The sequence below is a fragment of the Aspergillus japonicus genome, assembly GCF_003184785.1.
Source record: "Aspergillus japonicus CBS 114.51 unplaced genomic scaffold BO86scaffold_13, whole genome shotgun sequence".
In the NCBI taxonomy this organism is placed as follows: Eukaryota; Fungi; Ascomycota; class Eurotiomycetes; order Eurotiales; family Aspergillaceae; genus Aspergillus; species Aspergillus japonicus.
This window is the reverse complement of record NW_020291650.1, coordinates 383204-403020: the sequence shown is the minus strand read 5'-3', so window position 1 is coordinate 403020 and position 19817 is coordinate 383204. Positions and strand designations below refer to the sequence as shown.

Genomic DNA, 19817 nt, shown 5'->3' with positions numbered 1-19817 from the left:
TTCATGTAGTGCAAATTGATCGAAGCATGTTGCAGGTTCCTCGTGGCTCGGTAAGTAGCTATAGTCGGTAGGAAGAAGGAGAAATTGAATTTGAGTTACGCATCGCGCGTCTCTGAAAGTGGACGGCACCTAGGCATAGCATGTACAGATACTCATTGCTAGTACGGAATAGACATATACACATTCATCCTATGGCTACGACCCAAAGCTCAGAAGGATTGCTTGCATTGGTTATTCTGTTTCAGTCCATCTTCGCTCAGCGCAACAAGTCATCACATCATATTCACTTTGGCTAAGGTATTATGTAACTAACGATCAAACAGTGTGCCCTACTGAAGTGTAGATTCTCAACCCTTGGCTGCGTCCTTACCGACCGAACCCGAACCAGCCGCGTCGCCCGCCCTTCTTCTCTTCTGGAGTCGCTTCTTCTTCTTCTTCTTCTTCTTGGGCCTGCGGCGTGACCTGAGCTACCGAGCCTTGACGAGGGTAGTCGATGTAATTCCAGGCTACGTCCAAGAACAAAGGCTTGACAGGGACTGGCTGCATCTGCAACGGAAACGGGACGATATTCTTCAGGTCAACAGCATCGCCGGAGAATTCATGCAATCGCTCTATCACTGGACGCTGGGTAGTCGACCTCGCCTGCGCTTCGACAGAAAGCTTCTCGACAGTGACAAGGCCTCGGTATTGAGCTACCAAGCCTCGCAGAGTTGACCCTAAGGTGGAAATTTGATTGTGCGAGATATCCAGCTTTGGGGGGCCCTCCACATTGATCGAGGACTGGAGAGACTCCGCAGATCCCGTGGTAAGAGACAAGGCTTGCGAAAACAGGGCAAGGGCGTTGGTAGGTTTCCCGAGAATGCCATGCGAGCGCCCAATGGTCAAGCATCTATGATTTAGAATGGTTAGTAGGTGCTCATAGTTTTCAGTAGATGTGACAAGTTACCTCAAAGCGCGGAAGTAGCTACGCTTGGCGTCTAGCTCGACAACGAACGCCGAGTCTGCCGCAACTCCAGGCAACTCCAGAATAAAATCGATACTCTGCAGGGTGGAGTCATATAGCACGACCCGCTCACGCAGTCGCCCAAGTTTCTTGCCAATGGTCTCCTCCACTTTCCCGGAGCCCTTAGCATTCTTGAATTGTTTAGCGGGGCCTGCCTCAAAGGAGACACCATCATGCTCTCCGCATAAGACGCGATTACGTCCAATTCTCCATCCCACCAAGCCGTAATTCACGGCGGTTCGTGTAATCTGTAGTGCCTGCATCCTCTTATCGCTAGGGTCGACGCCCTCGGAGGCCAAGTCATCAATTGCAGTCTTCGTTGCATCGACTGCATCCTGACTCGCAATAATAACATTGTCATATGCAGCAGCCTTGTCCTTTGGCGAAGCAGACTGCCCGGCGCTCTCTGACAGCCAAGCGGCGAGACGGGACTCCGCTGCAGCCGCAGATGCGAGAGCCTGCGAGATAGTGGCATCTTCGAGTGCGACAGTCCGCGACCTCCAGGTGATGGTTTCGGGAAGTTGCTGTACCTCCCCCTCAGCAGTCCTCCGTGTTCCAGCGGCCTCCTCTTTCAAGCAATTAGGATCGACCTTCTCAACTTCAGATCTGATGGTCGCATCGGAAGGAAAATAGCTGATCGCCAAGGATGGGAGAGGCTTAGTCCGAGGGAGTTTCATCTGATATGCAGCGTATCTGAGACTGGGATCGACAGTACCAGAGAGCAGGTCACGGAAAGCATCCTTCTTGACCTGCTGGCCTAGAGCCACATAGATGACTCGGGCAATAGCATAGTTTCGAAGACACTGTTCCCACTTGCGCTTCTCCAGGAACATCGCTCCCGAGAGGGAAGCCAAGTATGCGCGTGCCTCTAGCACATCAACATCAGTGGCCCCCGAAGTTGCCTGATCCTCCAGAATTGTGACCAAGTGCTTCGCATAGGTGGTAGCTCGGTTCAGCCGGGCGATAATGTGACTCCGAGCAGCACCGGCAATCCCCTTGGCGGACGGATCTGCCGAATGCGCGGTCTTCTCGTGCATCGCTTGCGCCCATGCTCGTTCAGCGCTGGTGAGTAAGATGTGGACATATCTGTGAAACGGATATCGCAGACCTGAGTTAGTGAACTGTCGGTGGCAATACCAAGGAACAAGGTCGAGTGTGCAAAACCTACTCCACATTCTTGCTCACATCCTCTGCGCTAATGGCAGGTTTGGCAGCGTATTTCCGGCCTTTGGGGGTTGTCTGTCCAAGCCGCTTCTGAAGCTTGTGCAGCTTCCGGCTTGTGTATGCGTGGTAAGCATTATAATTTCCAGTAAGAAGAGTTTCCTCCCGGTGAGAAAAAATGAAGTCGGTAATGTCCATCTTCCTGGTGATTTGATCGATTGATTGACCGGGGTATTGCCAGATGGTGGTACTGTTCCCACCCGAGCAGTTGCGGGTTGATGTGGTCAAGTCTCGGCCAAACAATCGGCCGGCTGATTTTGCGGGTGTTGCTTTTCCAGCATCCAACTTCCAAGCTTGTTGCTACACCTCAAAATTTCCTTCCGCAGCCACCACCGACCCCTCTCCAGACACCAAACCTCACCCTTCCCCTCTGCCGGGATATACCTGAAGCTCGAAGTTATTACGCTTTCAAGCTCACGTTTCCTCCCTTGCAGCCTGGTGTGCTGGGAAGCAGCACATCTTCGGCAATCGGCATAGTCTTCCTTCGGCGTGGTACGACTGGTCTCCCTTCGCAGCGCCTCAGCCCACGCTCGATCGGCCGTCTGACCGAAATCTAACTTGTTGTTTCCAGCCCAGGAACCCGATATGTTATGTATAGCAGTCAATCATCGGTGATTATAGGGTTCGACGCCGCAATTCTTCGAGGTGATGCTGGAACGAGCGGCCGGATGTCTTGAAAACGCGGGACGACGTTTCTTTCGAGATTCAAATGGTGCCATTCGAAGTCGAAGATCGTTCTATACTACTCTTGTGCAATACCCTGCGACCAATCTGGAATTTCATCATGGCTCTTCGACCATCCAATCGCCGCAAAGACCCGTGCCGAACGATCTGAACGCCACTCCGCAACTCAACGATACACGAACGCCACCCCCAGTACTCGATTTCTTGTATCCGCTTTCGACCCAGGAATTCGCAGCCTCCTGCCTCTACCGTGTTCAAAAACGGCTCGTCCCGCGTCGAAGGAGGAGGACGCCCCCTGGCTTGACGAGGAGAACCTATAGATCGCGAGCCTCCGACCTTGAAGAAGAGGATACGAGGAGAACTGATACATCGCAAGCTCGGGATTTCGAAGCCGAGGATCTCGAAGCCGAGGATCTCGAAGCCGAGGATCTCGAAGCCGAGGATCTCGAAGCCGAGGATCTGGAGGCTGAGGATCTGGAAGTTGAGGATCTCAAAGCTGAGGAGGACTTTTTCGACACGGCGCAAAGTGATCAAAGTCCTGGTCAGAAAGCAAAGAAGAAAGCTTCTCATAGGTTCCTCGACCCCGCTACTCAAGAGGAATATGAGGCCTACGATGGTGCATGGTCTCGTTATGTCGCTGCTGGTCATCCTACCCAAGTCAATGCGGCTCTCATAGCGTTCCTTAGAGATTCAAATAGGCATGTGGATCATAAACGTGCTAGAAGAGTGTTAAATTGGATTCCTCTTGAGTCACGATCCGAAGAAGACTACTTGAACATAGTCAAATCAGCTCTAGCCACCAACAAACTGCCCGAGGCGGAAGATCTCTGTGCAGAAGCCATACATTATGGCATTGGCATGAAATGTTGGGCTTTTCTTCTGGCTCACTATGCGAGCTCCTCGCAGTGGGATTGGGTGCAGGCATTCTGGGACCTCGGGTCATCATTCGCGGAGAATGACCGCGCTCAAACATGGAGCGCCCTCGTTTCGAATTTGAATATGTCCACTCTCGAGGACCCGTTGACTGGCTTGGCAGACTATATACAAGAGCAGACAGCGAGCACTTCGCTACATGATCTTGCTCGATTTTTGCTCGACAATGCTTGTACCAGCCAAGCATTCGTCGAACAGTCTTCGGTCGACGGTATTTTGCTGGTTTTGCAAAAATACAACAACCTTGACATGCTCAAGCCTGCACATTATATCAAACTTCTCAACACAATTCGGACAACCGAGAACCGACAGATATTTGTCCGCGCTATCGTGATATATCGAAACTTTCGATGGAGGATGGATGGCCATGCGCCGTCAGCAAAACTTCTGGGCCATCTGGTGAGGCGCCTTGCCTCTTTCGAGATCACGGCTGGGCTCTTGTACTTTCTTGATGAATTCACCCATTTTTATGGAAAGCCAACCTTGGACGCTTATAAGCATGCGCTCGTTGCTTTCTCCAAAGTTGGCGACGTTGACAACGTCAATGATATTTTTGACAAAATGGTCTCCCACCATGGCAAACCCCAAAGCCGAAGGCTGGTGACTCCTCTTCTTTACGTTCATGCAAGAGTCGGTAACGTGCGAGAAACGTTGCGTCAATTCTATCGCATCCCTGAGGAGTTCGGTCTTCGCCTAAATACAGTCTGCTGGAATGTTCTGCTTACAGCCTACGCAAACGCTGAGGACTTGAGTGGGTGTTTCAAGCTCTTAAGGGATATGTTCGACCAGGGCATGGAACCGAGCTCGCATACTTTCGGTATTGTGATGGGTCTCTGTGCCAATCGAGGCGATGTCCAGGGTGTCCGTGACTTGCTTGATTTAGCAAAACAAAATCACGTACAGATAACGGCTCCTTTGATCGACACTGTTGTGGAAGCGCACTGTCAGAACCAAGAATTTGAAGAGGCGGAGAGGGTTGCGCAGACGTGCCTTGGATTGGACGTTACAGGCTCGCGTGTCAGAATGTGGAACGTTTTACTGTGGAACTACGCTTTCAGAATGGACTTGGAGGCGATTTCTCGAATTCGCTCGCTCATGGATGAAGCCGCCTTGCTCCCAGATGGCATGACCTATGCTGCTCTCATGCTCAGTCTAGTACTCATTGGTCAAACGGAAAATGCTCGTCGCATCTTGAGAAAGCTTCATCGCAACAATCGCGTTTATGCCACCGAATTTCATTATGCAATCATCCTGTATGGGTACGTGAAGAAGAGGAACCGAGATATGGTACATGTGATCTTCAATGAAATCCAGGAGCGATTCGGAGAGGCTGGTCTTGCTTCAAGGCTCCTCGTTCTCAAGAGTCAACTGCGGCGAGATTTGCAATTAATCACCGCTGGTGGTGGTGGCGCTGCCGGCGCATATACTCGTTTGGAAAACGCAGAGAAGTTCCTCAAGGAGACCATCTCAGAGTTCCACACTAACAAGACGGCGACAAAGGCTCCTGTGCTGGGCGCTGGCAGAATGTCTGCTAAACAGGCGTTCCCTACCGCATACTACGAACACATGATGAATGCCTATGGTAGGCGCGGAGCTGCTGGGCGAGCTCGAGAGTTATTCAACGAATTCATCCAGAGTCAACGAACATCACCTGATGATGACGCTCTCGAGGTAGCCCCAGTTCGCCTACTAACAGCGCTGATGCTCGCTCATATCAGAGGCAATGAACCGGAAATGGTCGAAGAATATTGGAACATAGTTTTCCCACGCGCCATCAAGATGGCTAGTCGACCGAATGTTGAAGCATGGCTGTCCAATCCCAGCAATTCCGACAGCGTATTGTTTCCGTCTAACAAGGATATCATCGTCAGCTCCGAAGCCCACAGTGCATATAATGCGGACGAGAATAATGCCGACACAGCAGAGACTGCGGGCTTCTCCATTCTGTCTGCTCATCGCTTCATGCTCTCTCGGGCTCTTTCGTTATTCATGCGTTCTCTGGCTTACCGGGCTGAGGGTCAGAGAATACCTCAAGTCATCTTGGAAGTCGAAAGTGCAGGTTTCGCTTTAACCACCTACAACTGGTCTACTTACATCCAGATGCTCGCATCCTCATCCGAGCCGTCGGATCAACTCGAGGCATTCACCATGTTCGAGCATCGATTCATGCCTAACTTCCCTGGATGGAAGTATCTGCGCCGAGGATTCGGTCTCAAGCCGCACGGTGTACCCTCTACCATCGATGTTGTGGAGTCAGGCCGTCCCAAACCTCCACACCTGCTTGGTAGAGAAGGCCGACGGTACTGGAGCAAGATTCAGCCAGACTTCATGCAGCCTACTTATGTATCAATGGTGTATCTGGCTGCTGCCTTGAAGGCGTTCCGAGAAAGAAGTGTCAACGATGGACCTGCGGAACTCCAAGCTCTGTATGATCTCGCGCCGAAGACCGTCGATGCGGTTGCTGAGATTCCTTACCTTCGTGACAAGTTCCAAGGTGTCCTGCTCCGTGGCCGCGCACTGCGAACTGACACTCCAGCGAACGAGCGTGATGAGTTCGTATGGACGGGAGGTATTCTAGGAGCAGGCGGTCTCACGAGGACTTTCTCCAGAGATTATGAGCCGATGGATGAGGAAGTTGCTGATGATACGTCGGCTACGGAAGCCGACGACCAGGCCGAAGAAGCTGCAGACCTCGAAGAGGCTATTCCGGATATTGAGGAATTCAGAAGCCTCTTCATGAGAACACTGGAGAAGTCGGATGAGTTTGACATTGAAGTTGAAGCCCGCCTGAATAGGAGACGCAAAGGAACAGGTACCAAAGAAGAACTAGGGGACGATGAACGGAACCAGTCTATTGGCGTGGAAGATGAGCTTGACGAAGAAGCCCCTGCAGATGCCTCAGAGTTAGCTTCTGAAGAAGCTCCTAAGCAGCATCAGGGTGAACTCCCAACTGAAGACTTCTTCCAGGAACAGCCCGATGAGTTACCATCCGACGACTTTTTCCGGAAGGACCCCGATGAGTTACCATCCGACGACTTTTTCCAGAAGCACCACGATGAGTTACCATCCGACGACTTTTTCCAGGAAAACCACAGGACCGAACTGAAAACTCGATTGGGTCCGACACGGACAAGCCCGGAGAAGGGTCTTCGGAAAACTCAACCGGAGGCACCAGAGGAAACCTCTGGAGAGGTCCCCGCAGGGATCCAGGAGGAGTTGCCAGAGGAGATCCGGTCTGAGCCTCCGCCGTCCGAAGATTTCTTCAATGAACATCACGACGAAGCTCAACCCAAGGCTCAGATGAGGGCTCAACCCGTGAGTCCTGAGCAGGATACGGGAAAGACCCAGGAGGCTCAAGTCCGAGTCATGCAAGAGACTCGTGATGAAGTTCAAGAGGGTCCAACCGAAGACCACGAAGAGCATCTTGGGGAGACGCGGGAAGTAACCCAAGAAGAGGCTCATGATGAAGCCCAGCAAGGTGTTGAAGTGCGGAACCCCGAAGAGAAAGACGGTCAGAAGTCTCAGGAAAAAGATGGGCAAGAGCCCTGAGAAGGGGACCGGTATAAGTCGGGGCAGATGTGTAGGATATAGGGGTATTACGGTGTACATATAAGAACTTTCTCCTTGTATATTATTCATACAGACTTGTACAAGACTCTACTGCTCAGCGCTTTCTATACAGTTTTACATCACATGATTGTTATCTCCGTTCTTTTTGTTCTTTTTGCACAAAGACGAGAAGGAAGACCTCGAACCAACTGTTACGTATGTACTTACTCGGTAGAAGTTATTAGTTGATGCCCTAAGTTAGCGGTTTATGCATTCCATAGAAGCTGACTCAGCAATGAAGACATAATTGGCTCATCCAAGGCACGCTTTTCGCGTTCCGTCGTAGGACGCGCTCTAATATTACCCGGTTAGGATGTCGCGTTTGAACCCGAAAGAACGGTTTCTCCGCCAACCTACCCTTCCATCAAGATCAAGCAAAAATCACCATTCGCATCCCCGCGCTTGCACTTGGACTCCAGAGATTGAGGTCACCCATTCTCTTGCTCTTTCATTTCCACTTCGATCATTTTGAGATACCCTTTTCGTTATTAGCAAGAATCTATCTGTCATGGAGGGACAATTCGATGATGCCGCACAGGATCGTGTGCGTGCCGCCGTCGAATTTCTCGACCCAAGTAGGCATTGTCTTTTGATCCTCTCATATTACAGCGTACTAATTGCTTGACACTGCAGGTAATGCTCGAGCACGCAGGTTTGTCGGCCTCTGACTACCATAGCAAGATACCATGCTTTTCGGTGATAAGGGGTCTAACTTGGAATTAGTTATCGAGCCGATATCTTGTTGATGCTGAACAGAGGGCTACGGCGGTTAATAGTGAGTTGTGATTTTCGATATACTTCAGACGACTTAGCCTAATCATTATGCCATGGGTGTAGGTCAGCATTGATGAGATTCGAGCACATAGCCGTGAGATGGCCGATGGGTAGGATGCGCCCCTCGACTTCACCCAAAGGACATTGGCTCATAAACTATACAGTCTTCTCACATCTCCCTACGAATACACCGATGCTTTTGAGAGGGCCTTGAAAGATATCATCAAGACACTGCCCAACCGACCGTCGAGAGAGACTGCTGACGATGTGGTATGGCAATTCCGGCCCCGAGGACTGCTTGCGCGGGAATTAACAATGACTAGCATTATCACTGTGGCTTCGTTGGCGCCTTTGGAGAATTCTCCTGCAACCCCAGAACCCTCAGCTCCTCACACCTGAACCGGATGATCTCGCTGGAGGGTATTGTCACGAAGTGCTCCTTGGTCCGACCGAAAGTTATTCAGAGTGTACATTGGAGTGAGCGCACCAAGAAGTTCCTCACCAGGAAGTATGTCGACGCGACGATGACTGCGAGTGGAGCAACTAGCATGAGTGTTTACCCCCAAGAGGACGATGAGAAGAACCCAGTACGTTTTTGCATGAACCGTGAATATTGGACCAGCTCTGACATCGTCCGATTTGCTTAGTTGACCACGGAATACGGCTACTCTACCTACATGGACCACCAGACTATTTCAATTCAGGAGATGCCTGAGCGGGCACCGGCCGGCCAACTTCCGCGCAGTGTGGATGTGATCCTGGACGATGACTTGGTCGATCGAGCCAAACCCGGAGACAGAATTCAGCTGGTCGGCGTATACCGCACTTTGGGTAACCGAAACGCATCTTCCACATCCGCCACTTTTCGCACGCTCGTATTAGCCAATAATATCATTCAGCTGGCATCCAAATCAGGCGGAGGCATCGCGCAAGCTACCATCACCGATACCGATATTCGAAACATCAACAAGGTCGCTAAGAAGAAGAGTGTGTTTGAGTTGCTATCTCAGTCCCTCGCTCCCAGTATTCACGGCCATGACTACATCAAGAAGGCGATCTTGCTTATGCTGCTTGGTGGCATGGAGAAGAACTTGGACAACGGAACTCACTTGCGTGGTGATATCAACATCCTCATGGTCGGTGATCCTTCTACTGCCAAATCGCAGCTCCTTCGCTTTGTCCTGAATACCGCACCGCTTGCCATTGCAACCACGGGTCGAGGATCTTCTGGAGTCGGTCTTACTGCTGCTGTCACTTCCGACAAGGAGACTGGGGAGCGCAGACTTGAGGCCGGTGCTATGGTTCTTGGTGACCGTGGTGTTGTCTGTATTGATGAGTTCGACAAGATGAGTGATGTTGATCGTGTGGCTATTCACGAAGTGATGGAACAGCAAACAGTCACAATCGCAAAGGCTGGTATTCATACGAGTCTGAACGCTCGCTGCAGTGTCCTGGCTGCCGCCAATCCTATCTACGGTCAATACGACCCTCACAAGGACCCGCATAAGAACATCGCTCTGCCCGATTCTCTCTTGTCGCGTTTCGATTTGCTTTTTGTTGTGACGGACGATATCGAAGACGCCAGGGACCGAATGGTTTCCGAGCACGTCCTTCGTATGCACCGCTACCGCCAGCCTGGCGCTGAGGAGGGTGCACCGGTTCGTGAACAACAGCATCAAACCCTCGGTGTCGGTTTGGAGGATAGCCAAGATTCAAACCATCCCACTGATGTCTATGAAAAGTTCAATGTCATGCTTCATGCGGGCATGGCTAACCAGCGGAGCAAGAACAAGAACGTCGAGATCCTGAGCATTCCCTTCATCAAGAAGTATGTGCAATATGCGAAGACTCGTGTAAAGCCCGTGTTGACCAAGGGAGCTGCCGACCACATTGTGTCGACTTACTCCGCGCTGAGAAACGACGAGTTGTCCGGTAACCAGCGCAGAACGTCTCCCATTACCGCTCGTACTCTCGAAACCCTTATTCGTTTGTCCACAGCGCATGCCAAATCGCGCCTCTCAAACAGAGTGGAAGAACGCGATGCCAAGGTCGCAGAATCGATTCTGCGATTTGCCATGTTTAAGGAAGTGCTTGAAGACGAACGCCGGAAGAGGAGAAAGGTCACCACTTTCGACGATGACTCGGAAAGCAATGACTCTGATTCTGAGAGTGATGACGATACCCCTGCACAGACTGCAAGCGCGACCCCCCGATCTACCAGACGAGGCGGGATGAGGACTCGCGGTGCCAATGGTGTCTCGACCATAACCGAGGACACCGAGATGGATGCGGAGGGAGACAACGTGTCTGAGGATGGCGATGGCCTGTACAACTCCAGTCCCCGTGGCCAGCGCCTTCGTTCCAGCCGTACTCAGCCTGAATCGCAAAGTCAGATGTCGGTAGCATCGTCCCGTCCGGCGTCGCAGCTGGTCGAGTCTCAGACGGACACCTCGCAGTCGCAGACCGCCAGTCTTTCGTCTCAGCCTATCCAGCCTGCCCGTCTGACGGTCTTCCGCCAGGCCCTGGGCCCGCTCATGGGCACCCGCTTGTTTACTCATGGAGACACCGCCGACGTGGAGGAGCTGATTGGCGCGGTCAATACCGCTGTTCGTAGTGCCCCCTCACTCGGCGAAAGCCACGTCTTCCAGCGTCCGGAGGCCCTGCAGGCCCTGCGGGCTATGAACGAGAGAAATGAATTGATGTGAGTCCCAACTGACCCCCATGCTTCACTGTCGAATCATAGGACTAGACCTCTAACCACGAATACAGGTACCTTGAGGATGATGAAACTGTCTACAGAATTTAATGCGCTATTTTGGTTGAGGGTTTTTTCCGGCATAGAATCTGGGGTGTTCTGTTGTTGTTGTCACGAAATCAAGCAGGGCTGGATGTGCATGGTAATGTTTTGTTACACGACTTTGATCTACCTATTCGACATTTGGAGATGGATCTGGCGTTTTCGGAGTAACTTCGATTTGTGTTGATGAGATCTTGAAGTACTGTGTGTATCATTGAATTGATAATGCAGCTATATTTGATCATACATAGTGGTATCCCACCTTTTTCTTTCTCGAGCACTCCGCATGATCACGATAAATCACCAGCCCCAAAGCTAGTCCGCCGGGATGTACGTGAAGTTCCAGGTATGCATTCCAAGTCAAGTTGTGACAACGCAGCGCCTATATCCAGAATCCACACAACCGGGCCTTCAAGATTGACACTCTGCACGCGCCTATATCCAGCCAGCCCCCTTTTCTAGCTTGCGTACTATCTATATGGTTTCCTCTCATCTCATTTGTCGAGAGACACGAAATAAAATCCAAAGTTTACTTATTCACTCACTCTACTTTCAAGGTTTCAATCATTCCATCATCCTTCCTTGATGTCCAAATGGCAACATGAATACAAAGACATAGAGATATAACAGGGTATTAAAAAGAAGAGTAGAGGGGGTTGGGGTTGGGGTGGTGAGGGAAGAGATATGGCGCTGGAATAGAAAAAGAATTAGAAGGGGGGAGACACGCACACAGGAAGAAGAAAGTCTACATCAAGACAATAGGATGTATGGCGCTGGACAACGGAGAGTGAAGGAGGTGGTAATGGGAGGGGGAGGGCCCGCGGGGTATAATTTGAACAAAACATGTTCTGCGATTGGGGTTGGGGATTCGCGGCTGGAGAATAAGCCTGACAACCTTGCTTTATTTGCAGTATATTCCTTTACACTTTTTTTCGTTCTTGGAGAATTTTGCTTTCAATTTATATCGACCGGAGTACTGCTTCTCATTGAGGAGGAATCTTCGGATGAAAAGGACGGAGTGCGCGGTACACCCTCGCGGATTTGTGCCTGTGTCAATGGCAAGAGGCCGCGAGTGATCGTTTTGGTGCTTTTCTTCTTGCGCTGCTGTTGCTGCTGTTGGTGATGCTGCGCGTGATCCAGGTGGGCGATTGGGCTCAGGCTGCCTCGGCGCGGCCGGCCGCTGATCGACGACCGCGATGGCGGCCGCTCGTCCGTGTCCACGGGCGTAGTGCTCCGGGACGGGGTTCGGGAGTGCGATTCGGAGCGGGGGCCCCGTCGCGCGGGCGATTTGAGCTCGAGACCGTGTTTCGAGGAGATACTGGAGTGGTGGTGGTGGTGGTGGTGACGGGGTTGGAGCCCGGGCTCTGCGGATCGGCCGAGGGTTGCTGCGGCGAGTCGGCGACGCTGGGAGGTCTTCCAACCGGATCCAAGCCACCAGAACCAGCCGCGGTCCTGCTGCGCGATCTGACGCTCTTTCTGGAGCAGTTTCTGACGCAGTTGAGCGCGCCGTTCGTTCTCCTTCTCCCAGAAGTCGGTGCGGTAATCGTCCCAATTCTCACGGAATTCGGGGGAGAACGATTTGGGGAGGAGAAGCAACCGGATGTAGTCACCTCCTGGGCTTAGATCTTCCTGCACAAGGCCTGACTCTGTGTCCTGCCCGTAATACTGCTGATAGTGCTGCCGACTACCGCGTTTCTCGGACACAGGGCGCTCGATATAGTGAAAGTCCCCGACGGGAGAAGGGGAGAAGGGATCGATGAACGGAAAGAGGAAGGAGATGTAGGAGAGCAACTCCTGCCACCAAGGACCTCGAATGACGATGATTTTGGTATTCATGGTGCGGAGGCCACGGTTGGCCACGGCGAGCCAGCGCCGCGGCCACCGCACCCCGCGCTCCCATTGTCCTGTGCCCCAGACCAGCAGTGCAGTGACCACGCCGCCGAGGAGAGCGACCTTCTCGCCCATCTCGACCACCCAGTAGACCGATCCACCCACCCCGCGGCCATCCTCGCGGGGCCGGAGGAAGAGCGCGTAGGCGAAATAGGTAATCCAGATGGCCAGCAACAGCAGGAAAAAGGTGTTCTGCCTTCGACGTTCACGCAGCGCTAGATATTGGGCTCGCAAAGAGCTTTCCAGTATGAGGAGATTAAGGTAGATCTGGGGTGGGGATGAAGGCAGGTTCGAGTATGCATCGGGCGTGGCCGGGCGTGGCGGGGAAGAGGAAGAGGCATCATCGGATGTCGGAGTCCCATTGTATGGGGCGGCCGCAGAAGTCGACGAGTCGGACGATTGTGTCGCTGAAGAGCCTTTAACAAGCTGATCGAGGCTGGCGGAAGCCATGGCGTCCTTGAAGCACGCAGTAAAATACAAGAGGAAGATAACTCAGCTGCAGAAGGGGAGATCGGAGGATCCCTTGTGCAAGTACAGTACAGCACAGGGCAGCGAGATTGAGGCGCGCGGATCAGATGAAACGTGAAGTGCCAAAAACAGAAACAGGAAATGAAAATGGAAATGGCCTTTGCGGCCCTACTCTATCTCATCGCATAAACGAGAAAGTCCGAGTTCTGGGGGAGGGGAAGATATGGAGATGCAGTGGCTGGGAGAGTAAGACTGAGAAGAAATGGGAAGCAAGCAAGCAAGCTGAGCATTAATCGTCATCTGCCAAATTGTTGGCCGTTGAGGCTCCACCACAACCACCTCCTCCATCTTCTTCTCCATCTTCAACAAATTCCCCTTCTCAATAAGCTTGAATTAATTGCATCAAGATTACCTTTAGTACCTGACTAGCTGAGTCGTGTACAATGGTTTTATTATAGCAACCTACTCAATTTACTCAGTCAACTCGTCATCGTCTGCGGACTCGAACTGCTTAACTCCATCCGCATCGGAATTATCGGTCTTTGGCGTCGCCTCAACCATTTTCTTTTCTTTGCCTCCACCTGTCATCAGCCACCCCTGGCCAACCTATATCCCCGTCATCTGCCCTCCTCCGCTCTTTTTCGACATATACTCGCGAGTGACAGAGCAATTTCCTCTGTCACTCCATCTCCCTGAGCGACAAGGTGTATACCGCGCGACTCTCTTGCCTTCCCCTCCAGGCCTCCACGTTGCAATCCTGGACTCCCCGCAATACCCCTCGCATCTGCTTTTCACCTACCCTTGTCGCATCCAGGCGATCGACATCCTCAATGGCTTCCGAACAAATCAACTCGTCTAAGAACGAGTACAATGAATCCGGTCCCCAACGCAGGGACGGCACTCCTCATGCTGCTCTCGGAGCAAGCGCAACCCCTGCACCCTCCGGTTGGTTTCCTCTGGGCTACCGGGAGGGCTTCAGCCAATGGGTAGGTTTCTCACCGCAGCAACAAAAGTGATTATTGTGTTTTTGCTTGTGGCAAGGGTCACTGAACCGCAATTGTATCTCTACAGTGGGCGTCATTACCGGCTGCCACAACCGAACACAAGGTCCTCTCCTACCTACCCTATCTTCAGCACCAACCCCCGACACACCTCCAAACCGGAAAGACCAGCACAGTCCCCAACGGCGGATCGGGGAGTCTTCAGTCCGCCGATCACACTGAGGAGGGCGATGTCACCATCAATTCCACCAACGACCCGTATGGCCCGCGACGGTGGCGCTCAAGCATGGTGGAGCTCAGCGGCAAGAATCGAGCTTTGAACGAGTTCTCCGTCGAGCGCGTGGGTGAGGAGGTAGACCAGCATTTGGTCATGGTTCACGGGTACGGAGCCGGCTTGGGCTTCTTCTACAAGAATTTTGAACCTCTCAGCCGATTGAAAGGCTGGCAGCTCCATGCGCTGGACCTCCTAGGCATGGGCCGCAGTACACGCCCACCGTTCCGCATCAAAGCAAAGGAGCGAGAAGAGGCCATCAAAGAAGCAGAGGCCTGGTTTGTGGACGCCTTGGAAGAATGGCGCGTCAAGCGCAAGATTGACCGCTTCACCCTCATGGGCCACAGTCTGGGAGGCTACATGGCAGTGGCCTACGCTCTCAAGTACCCAGGCCGTCTGAACAAGCTGATTCTCGCCTCGCCCGTGGGCATTCCCGAAGATCCCTACGCAGTGAAGGCAGAAATGCCCGAAACCTCTACGGTGGCCAACGAGCTCACGCAGAATCAACGCACTATCGCCGAATCAGCCTCCTCGGTCGCGCCGGAGGCAATCCAGAAGGGCGACAACAACATTCTCCTCAGAGGGGCTCCTACTGATTCCCCAGACCGCCCTCCTCGCCGGATGGTTCCCAAATGGTTCGCCTATCTTTGGGATGCCAATATCTCCCCCTTCAGCCTGGTGCGGTGGGCGGGACCCCTCGGCCCGCGCCTGGTCTCCGGATGGACCTCTCGCCGCTTCTCGCATCTACCAGCAGACGAAGCCAAGGCCTTGCATGACTACTCCTACTCGATCTTCAGCCTCCGTGGCAGTGGTGAATACGCCCTATCTTACATCTTGGCGCCCGGTGCATTCGCCCGCAGCCCGTTGATCCGTCGCATTCAGGGCGTCGGCCGGCAATATATCGAGCAGAACCCATCCTCCGCCTCCACCCTCCTTGACTCAACCAAGGCCGCAGCATCTGAAGCCCCTGTCCCCTCGTCCTCGTCACAGTCCCCCTCAGCCACGCGCGAAAACGGCCTCCCCGTTGTGTTCATGTATGGCGACCACGACTGGATGGACGTGAAAGGCGGCATCGCTGCCAAAGCCAAGCTAGACGAAGAAAAGGCGCGTGCCCTCCGAAATGCGACGCCCGAAGAGCGCGAGGCGGACAATGGCTCGGCCAAGGTGGTGATCATCAAAAACTCCGGGCATCACGTCTACCTCGATGGGTGGGAAGAGTTCAACCGGGTGGTCCTGGCTGAGATGGAAGAGGTAGAACGCAAGGAAAGAGCGAAAAGAGAGTAAGCTTTCTCAGTGATTGCTCGGCTTTGGGTGGGCTTTCCCTGGGAGTGATGAAGTCATAAGGAGTTTGGATCATTTGCAGCGGTGGCTTTGCTGGACTAATCAGAAGCGTTGTTGATTCCAATGTTGCTGTCCATATACTATAACCTATACTACATTATACAATGTCTTTGATCTAACGATAAGGACAACGAGAAAGAAAAATATCAGGTACATTCTGATTTGTCTTGAAGCTAAGTGAAGAAAAAACAATAATCGTATGTGCATATCACGAAGTTAGTAGAGTGCGCAGGCTAATCGACTAGGACATAATGACACAGAATTTTCCTAAGCATCCAACCTAAAACCACGCATGATCGCAAGATCAGAACGACCCTTTTCGACCGAGTAGTCACTATCAACGCAGCATACCAAACAATTCCCACGACAAGCAAGACCAAAGCTTCAGGGCTGCAGGAAATGGACGCCCGAGTTGGGTCCGGAAATACTTCTCCGGCGATACCGCAGGCCCGTGGAATAATGCACCATCGATTTGCCCGGTGGCCAGGGGGACCGCTGCCCTCCTTCGACGGGGGTCACGGTTCCGCTGCTATTAGGACTAGCTCTGCTCGCCGCGGTGGGTCGTGCAGCGAAGTAGCCGCCGCCGCCGCCGCCGCCGCTGCCGCTGCCACCACCACCACCCGGACCGGCTGGTACATCGAGAACTGCACTGGAGGGGTGGCTATCAGCCGAGAGTGCTGTCTCCGGGAAAGAGGGTAGCTGGTGAATTGATGACGAGGACGGAGAAAGAGCTCTGAGACCGCGGGGCGGCTCGGGCGGTGCTGCTGCTGCTGCTGCTGCTACGCCGGGTTCCGGTCGACTGGACAGGGACAGGAATAGGGAGCGGGTCGAGAGTTTGGAGACTTGGAGCGAGGAGGTGGTTGCTGAGCGGTGGTGGTGGCGATGTCGGCCGCCCCCCTGGTGCGATGGTGGGGGTGGGTGCTGCTCCTGCGAAGGGCGTCGTGGGCGCCAGAATGAGGGTTCCACGAGCTCGGAAGTGCTGCTGTTGCTGCGGAGGGTCAGGGGTTGCGAGGGGAGCTCGAGACGTCGGTTGATGGAGAGCCAGGCTCGCTCGTCTTCGCCGTCGGTGTCGTTATTTATGTTGTTGTTGTCATCTCTGAGGAGGCCGTTCGGGGTTGTTGTTAGGGAGTGCGTGCCGGAGAGATGGTGGTATCTGGATGTGCTGGGTGGTGGTGGTGGTGGCGGTGGTGAGCGCCAGCCGCCGAGTCCTTCGAAGTCCCGGCCGGAGTCGCCGCTGATGAGGCCTAGGAGGCCCGCTGCAGCTGCAGCTGCTGAGGCAGGGACGTGCCCGTTGCGTTGGGAGGGTTCCTTGCACAGGCGGGTGGACGGGATGTTGTTGTCTTGTTGGTCGTCGGAGGAGGTGGAGGCGCTGTTGGTCCGGGTGGCGTGGTTGGGACGTTTAGTGCTTTGGGCGCGTGCCAGGGAGTGTGCCAGGTGATGGCTGTGATGATGATAGGGTTGATGGTGATGTTGGTGCTGATGGGCCGTCAGGGTGGGTGGAGGAGGCCTCGTTGCGCCATGGTCGATGGAGAGTCTTTTGGGGGTCGAAGAGGCGGGCGTCGAGGGCTCGGATGCGGATAGATTCAGCAACGAGATGTTTGTTGCTGTCGGGATCACGAAGAAATTGGCGATGATTGCGAAGCATAGCTCCAGGTAGATGATGAGGAGTCTGAGGATGAGCGCTAGCAGCGAGAGGCTGATCGTGATCCAAGCGGATATTACGAGGGGGATCGAGATGATGGCTAGGAAAGGAAGTGTGAGGAGAACGGACAAAGAGGTAGACATGAAGACGGTAGGCACGGGAGAAACAGTCTTGTGGTTGTTCTGGGTGGATATGAATCATGAACTGAGATACAAATGGACCAGCACTGTATCAGAAGCAAGGCCAGACGCGACCTTCCAGTCTTTTCACCATGATCTGATTTGCAAAGCAGAGAGTTATACAACGGATGGATGGATCTTCTGGTGGATTTTCTACTTCGGGATAGTCGAATTCCCCGAATTTGCGGAGAAGTGCATGTGATACCGGCTGCCCCAGGCATGGAAGATTCGACACCGCACACAGCATTGCTGTGGCAATTGACCCATAGCCTGTAGTTAAGTTATAGGCTTGCATCCATCAGAAAAAGAAGCAAAGAGTACGCAACTCATAAGATCCTAGTTGGTGCGCTACATGGTCTGGTTTTGATGAACCCGATTCTGTTACGTCACTGCCACAACATCCTCATCCTCGTACTGTAAATACCGCCATCATCTCGCATCTCCGTCTCCACCAATTCCTCTACCTATTACTCGCCACCCTCACAATCATCTTATCTAAATGTCAGACACAAAGCACAATGACGAGTTTCCATGGCACTTGGGTGTTTACGACGCTCATTGCCATCCCACCGACACGATGTCGTCAATTGGCACGATTCCACAAATGAAAGCAACGACTTTAACGGTCATGGCCACCCGGGGAGAAGATCAAGACTTGGTGCTCGAAACTGCGAGGTCGTTGAGCAAGAATGAAAATGAACCGACAGGCACAAAACTACCGCCTGTGCTGCCATGCTTTGGCTGGCATCCGTGGTTCTCGCACCAGATCCTCGACGACGTTACAGATTCTGCAGAACCTGACGGTTCTCCGCGGGATGATCGAAAGGCACAACACTACAAGAAAGTCCTTACACCGGTACCGGAAGATGATTTCATCGCTTCTTTGCCAGACCCCAAGCCGCTTTCGCAGCTGATCGCAGAAACGCGCTCACGGCTAGAGGCTTATCCCAGCTCCCTGGTGGGCGAAATCGGCCTTGATCGCGCGTTTAGGCTGCCCAATGCGTGGACTTCAGACGACCAGCAGAAGCGGGACGAGGCAGTGACGCCCGGCTCACGTGAGGGCAGAACTCTCAGCCCCCATCGGGTGCAGCTGAGCCACCAGAAGGCCGTCCTTGAAGCGCAGTTACGTCTTGCTGGGGAGCTAGGTCGACCAGTCTCTGTACACAGTGTTCAAGCACATGGGGCGGTCTTTGATCTGTTCAAGAAGCTTTGGTCTGGCCATGAAAAAAAACAGGTATCACGGCGGGAGAGGCATCGTCGGCAGAACGAATGGAATTCTTCTGCAGAGAGTGATGAAGAAATCCAGAAACGATCGGACTCAGCGCAAGCAAAGAAGAGGCCGCTTCCTTTCCCACCCCAGATCTGCATGCACTCTTATTCGGGACCCGTGGAGCCATTGAAGCAATTCTTGCATCCATCAAATCCCTCCGTCGTCTATTTCTCGTTTTCCGCGGTCATTAATTTCAGCAACCCTTCATCTCAGAAGGTAATGGACGTTATCAAGGCTCTGCCCGATGATCGAATCCTCATTGAAAGTGATTTGCACACCGCCGGACCACAGATGGACGAGCTATTGGAGCAGATCAGCCGGCAGATTTGCGAGCTTCGTGGTTGGCCTTTGGAACATGGAGTTCAGCAATTTGCCGACAATTGGAAACGCTATATTTACGGCTTAATTAGAGATCAATAGAGACGCACGGTTAGAGTACGAGTTCCTGCTTATGAAACCGCATCCAATGACTAATTCTATTGAAAGAAGCATTTTGTTGAGGGTGGATGGAATTGATAAGGGCCCATTTGGCGCAGGCAGTTGAGCCAGTCACACACAATTGATAGGGCTGCTTGATAAGGGAGTCATGCAGATTTAACACTAAGGTTATCCAGGTGGGTCTGCTGGATTCCTTCCACAGTCACCGGACGAAAGCCGTCTTTCTGGAACAACATGTCGCGTGTTGACGAAGGGGAGGATGGGAATAAACTCATTCTTCTCTTAAGCAGCGTCAT

General features: G+C 52.9%; 7 protein-coding genes across 7 annotated transcripts; 4 read left to right on the top strand and 3 right to left on the bottom strand.

The window, feature by feature from the left end:
* Positions 1-255: 255 nt before the first annotated feature.
* BO86DRAFT_358808 (signal recognition particle subunit SRP68) lies at positions 256-2622 on the bottom strand. Its single transcript, XM_025669755.1, has 3 exons — positions 2172-2622; positions 947-2089; positions 256-889 (listed from the first exon to the last, which is right to left on the bottom strand). The coding sequence occupies exons 1-3, from the start codon at positions 2360-2362 to the stop codon at positions 367-369; spliced, it is 1857 nt and encodes a 618-aa protein (XP_025529486.1). The 5' UTR covers positions 2363-2622; the 3' UTR covers positions 256-366.
* BO86DRAFT_387855 (putative translation regulator (Cya5)) lies at positions 2608-7502 on the top strand. Its single transcript, XM_025671700.1, has one exon. The coding sequence runs from the start codon at positions 2873-2875 to the stop codon at positions 7388-7390; it is 4518 nt and encodes a 1505-aa protein (XP_025529485.1). The 5' UTR covers positions 2608-2872; the 3' UTR covers positions 7391-7502.
* A 306-nt stretch (positions 7503-7808) lies between these two features.
* On the top strand, positions 7809-11266 carry BO86DRAFT_455053 (MCM DNA helicase complex subunit MCM3). The gene is made up of 8 exons (XM_025677088.1): positions 7809-8025; positions 8084-8102; positions 8174-8225; positions 8288-8334; positions 8389-8494; positions 8548-8811; positions 8872-10925; positions 10994-11266. The coding sequence occupies exons 1-8, from the start codon at positions 7959-7961 to the stop codon at positions 11028-11030; spliced, it is 2646 nt and encodes an 881-aa protein (XP_025529484.1). The 5' UTR covers positions 7809-7958; the 3' UTR covers positions 11031-11266.
* A 748-nt stretch (positions 11267-12014) lies between these two features.
* On the bottom strand, positions 12015-13364 carry BO86DRAFT_284840 (Spo7-like protein; the record flags this gene model as incomplete). Its single annotated transcript, XM_025667349.1, has 1 exon — positions 12015-13364. A coding segment is annotated over one exon (1350 nt), but the record flags the coding sequence as incomplete, so codon positions are not given.
* An 845-nt stretch (positions 13365-14209) lies between these two features.
* BO86DRAFT_377845 (putative alpha/beta hydrolase) lies at positions 14210-15935 on the top strand (the record flags this gene model as incomplete). Its single annotated transcript, XM_025670599.1, has 2 exons — positions 14210-14365; positions 14451-15935. The coding sequence occupies 2 exons, from the start codon at positions 14210-14212 to the stop codon at positions 15933-15935; spliced, it is 1641 nt and encodes a 546-aa protein (XP_025529482.1).
* A 266-nt stretch (positions 15936-16201) lies between these two features.
* BO86DRAFT_387851 (uncharacterized protein) lies at positions 16202-17934 on the bottom strand. The gene has a single exon (XM_025671699.1). It carries the CDS (start codon positions 17775-17777, stop codon positions 16377-16379), a length of 1401 nt encoding a protein of 466 aa, XP_025529481.1. The 5' UTR covers positions 17778-17934; the 3' UTR covers positions 16202-16376.
* Positions 17935-18069: 135 nt separating this feature from the next.
* Positions 18070-19611, top strand: BO86DRAFT_43096 (TatD family hydrolase). Its single transcript, XM_025675743.1, has 2 exons — positions 18070-19518; positions 19570-19611. The coding sequence occupies exon 1, from the start codon at positions 18313-18315 to the stop codon at positions 19501-19503; it is 1191 nt and encodes a 396-aa protein (XP_025529480.1). The 5' UTR covers positions 18070-18312; the 3' UTR covers positions 19504-19518; positions 19570-19611.
* The last annotated feature ends 206 nt before the right edge of the window (positions 19612-19817 follow it).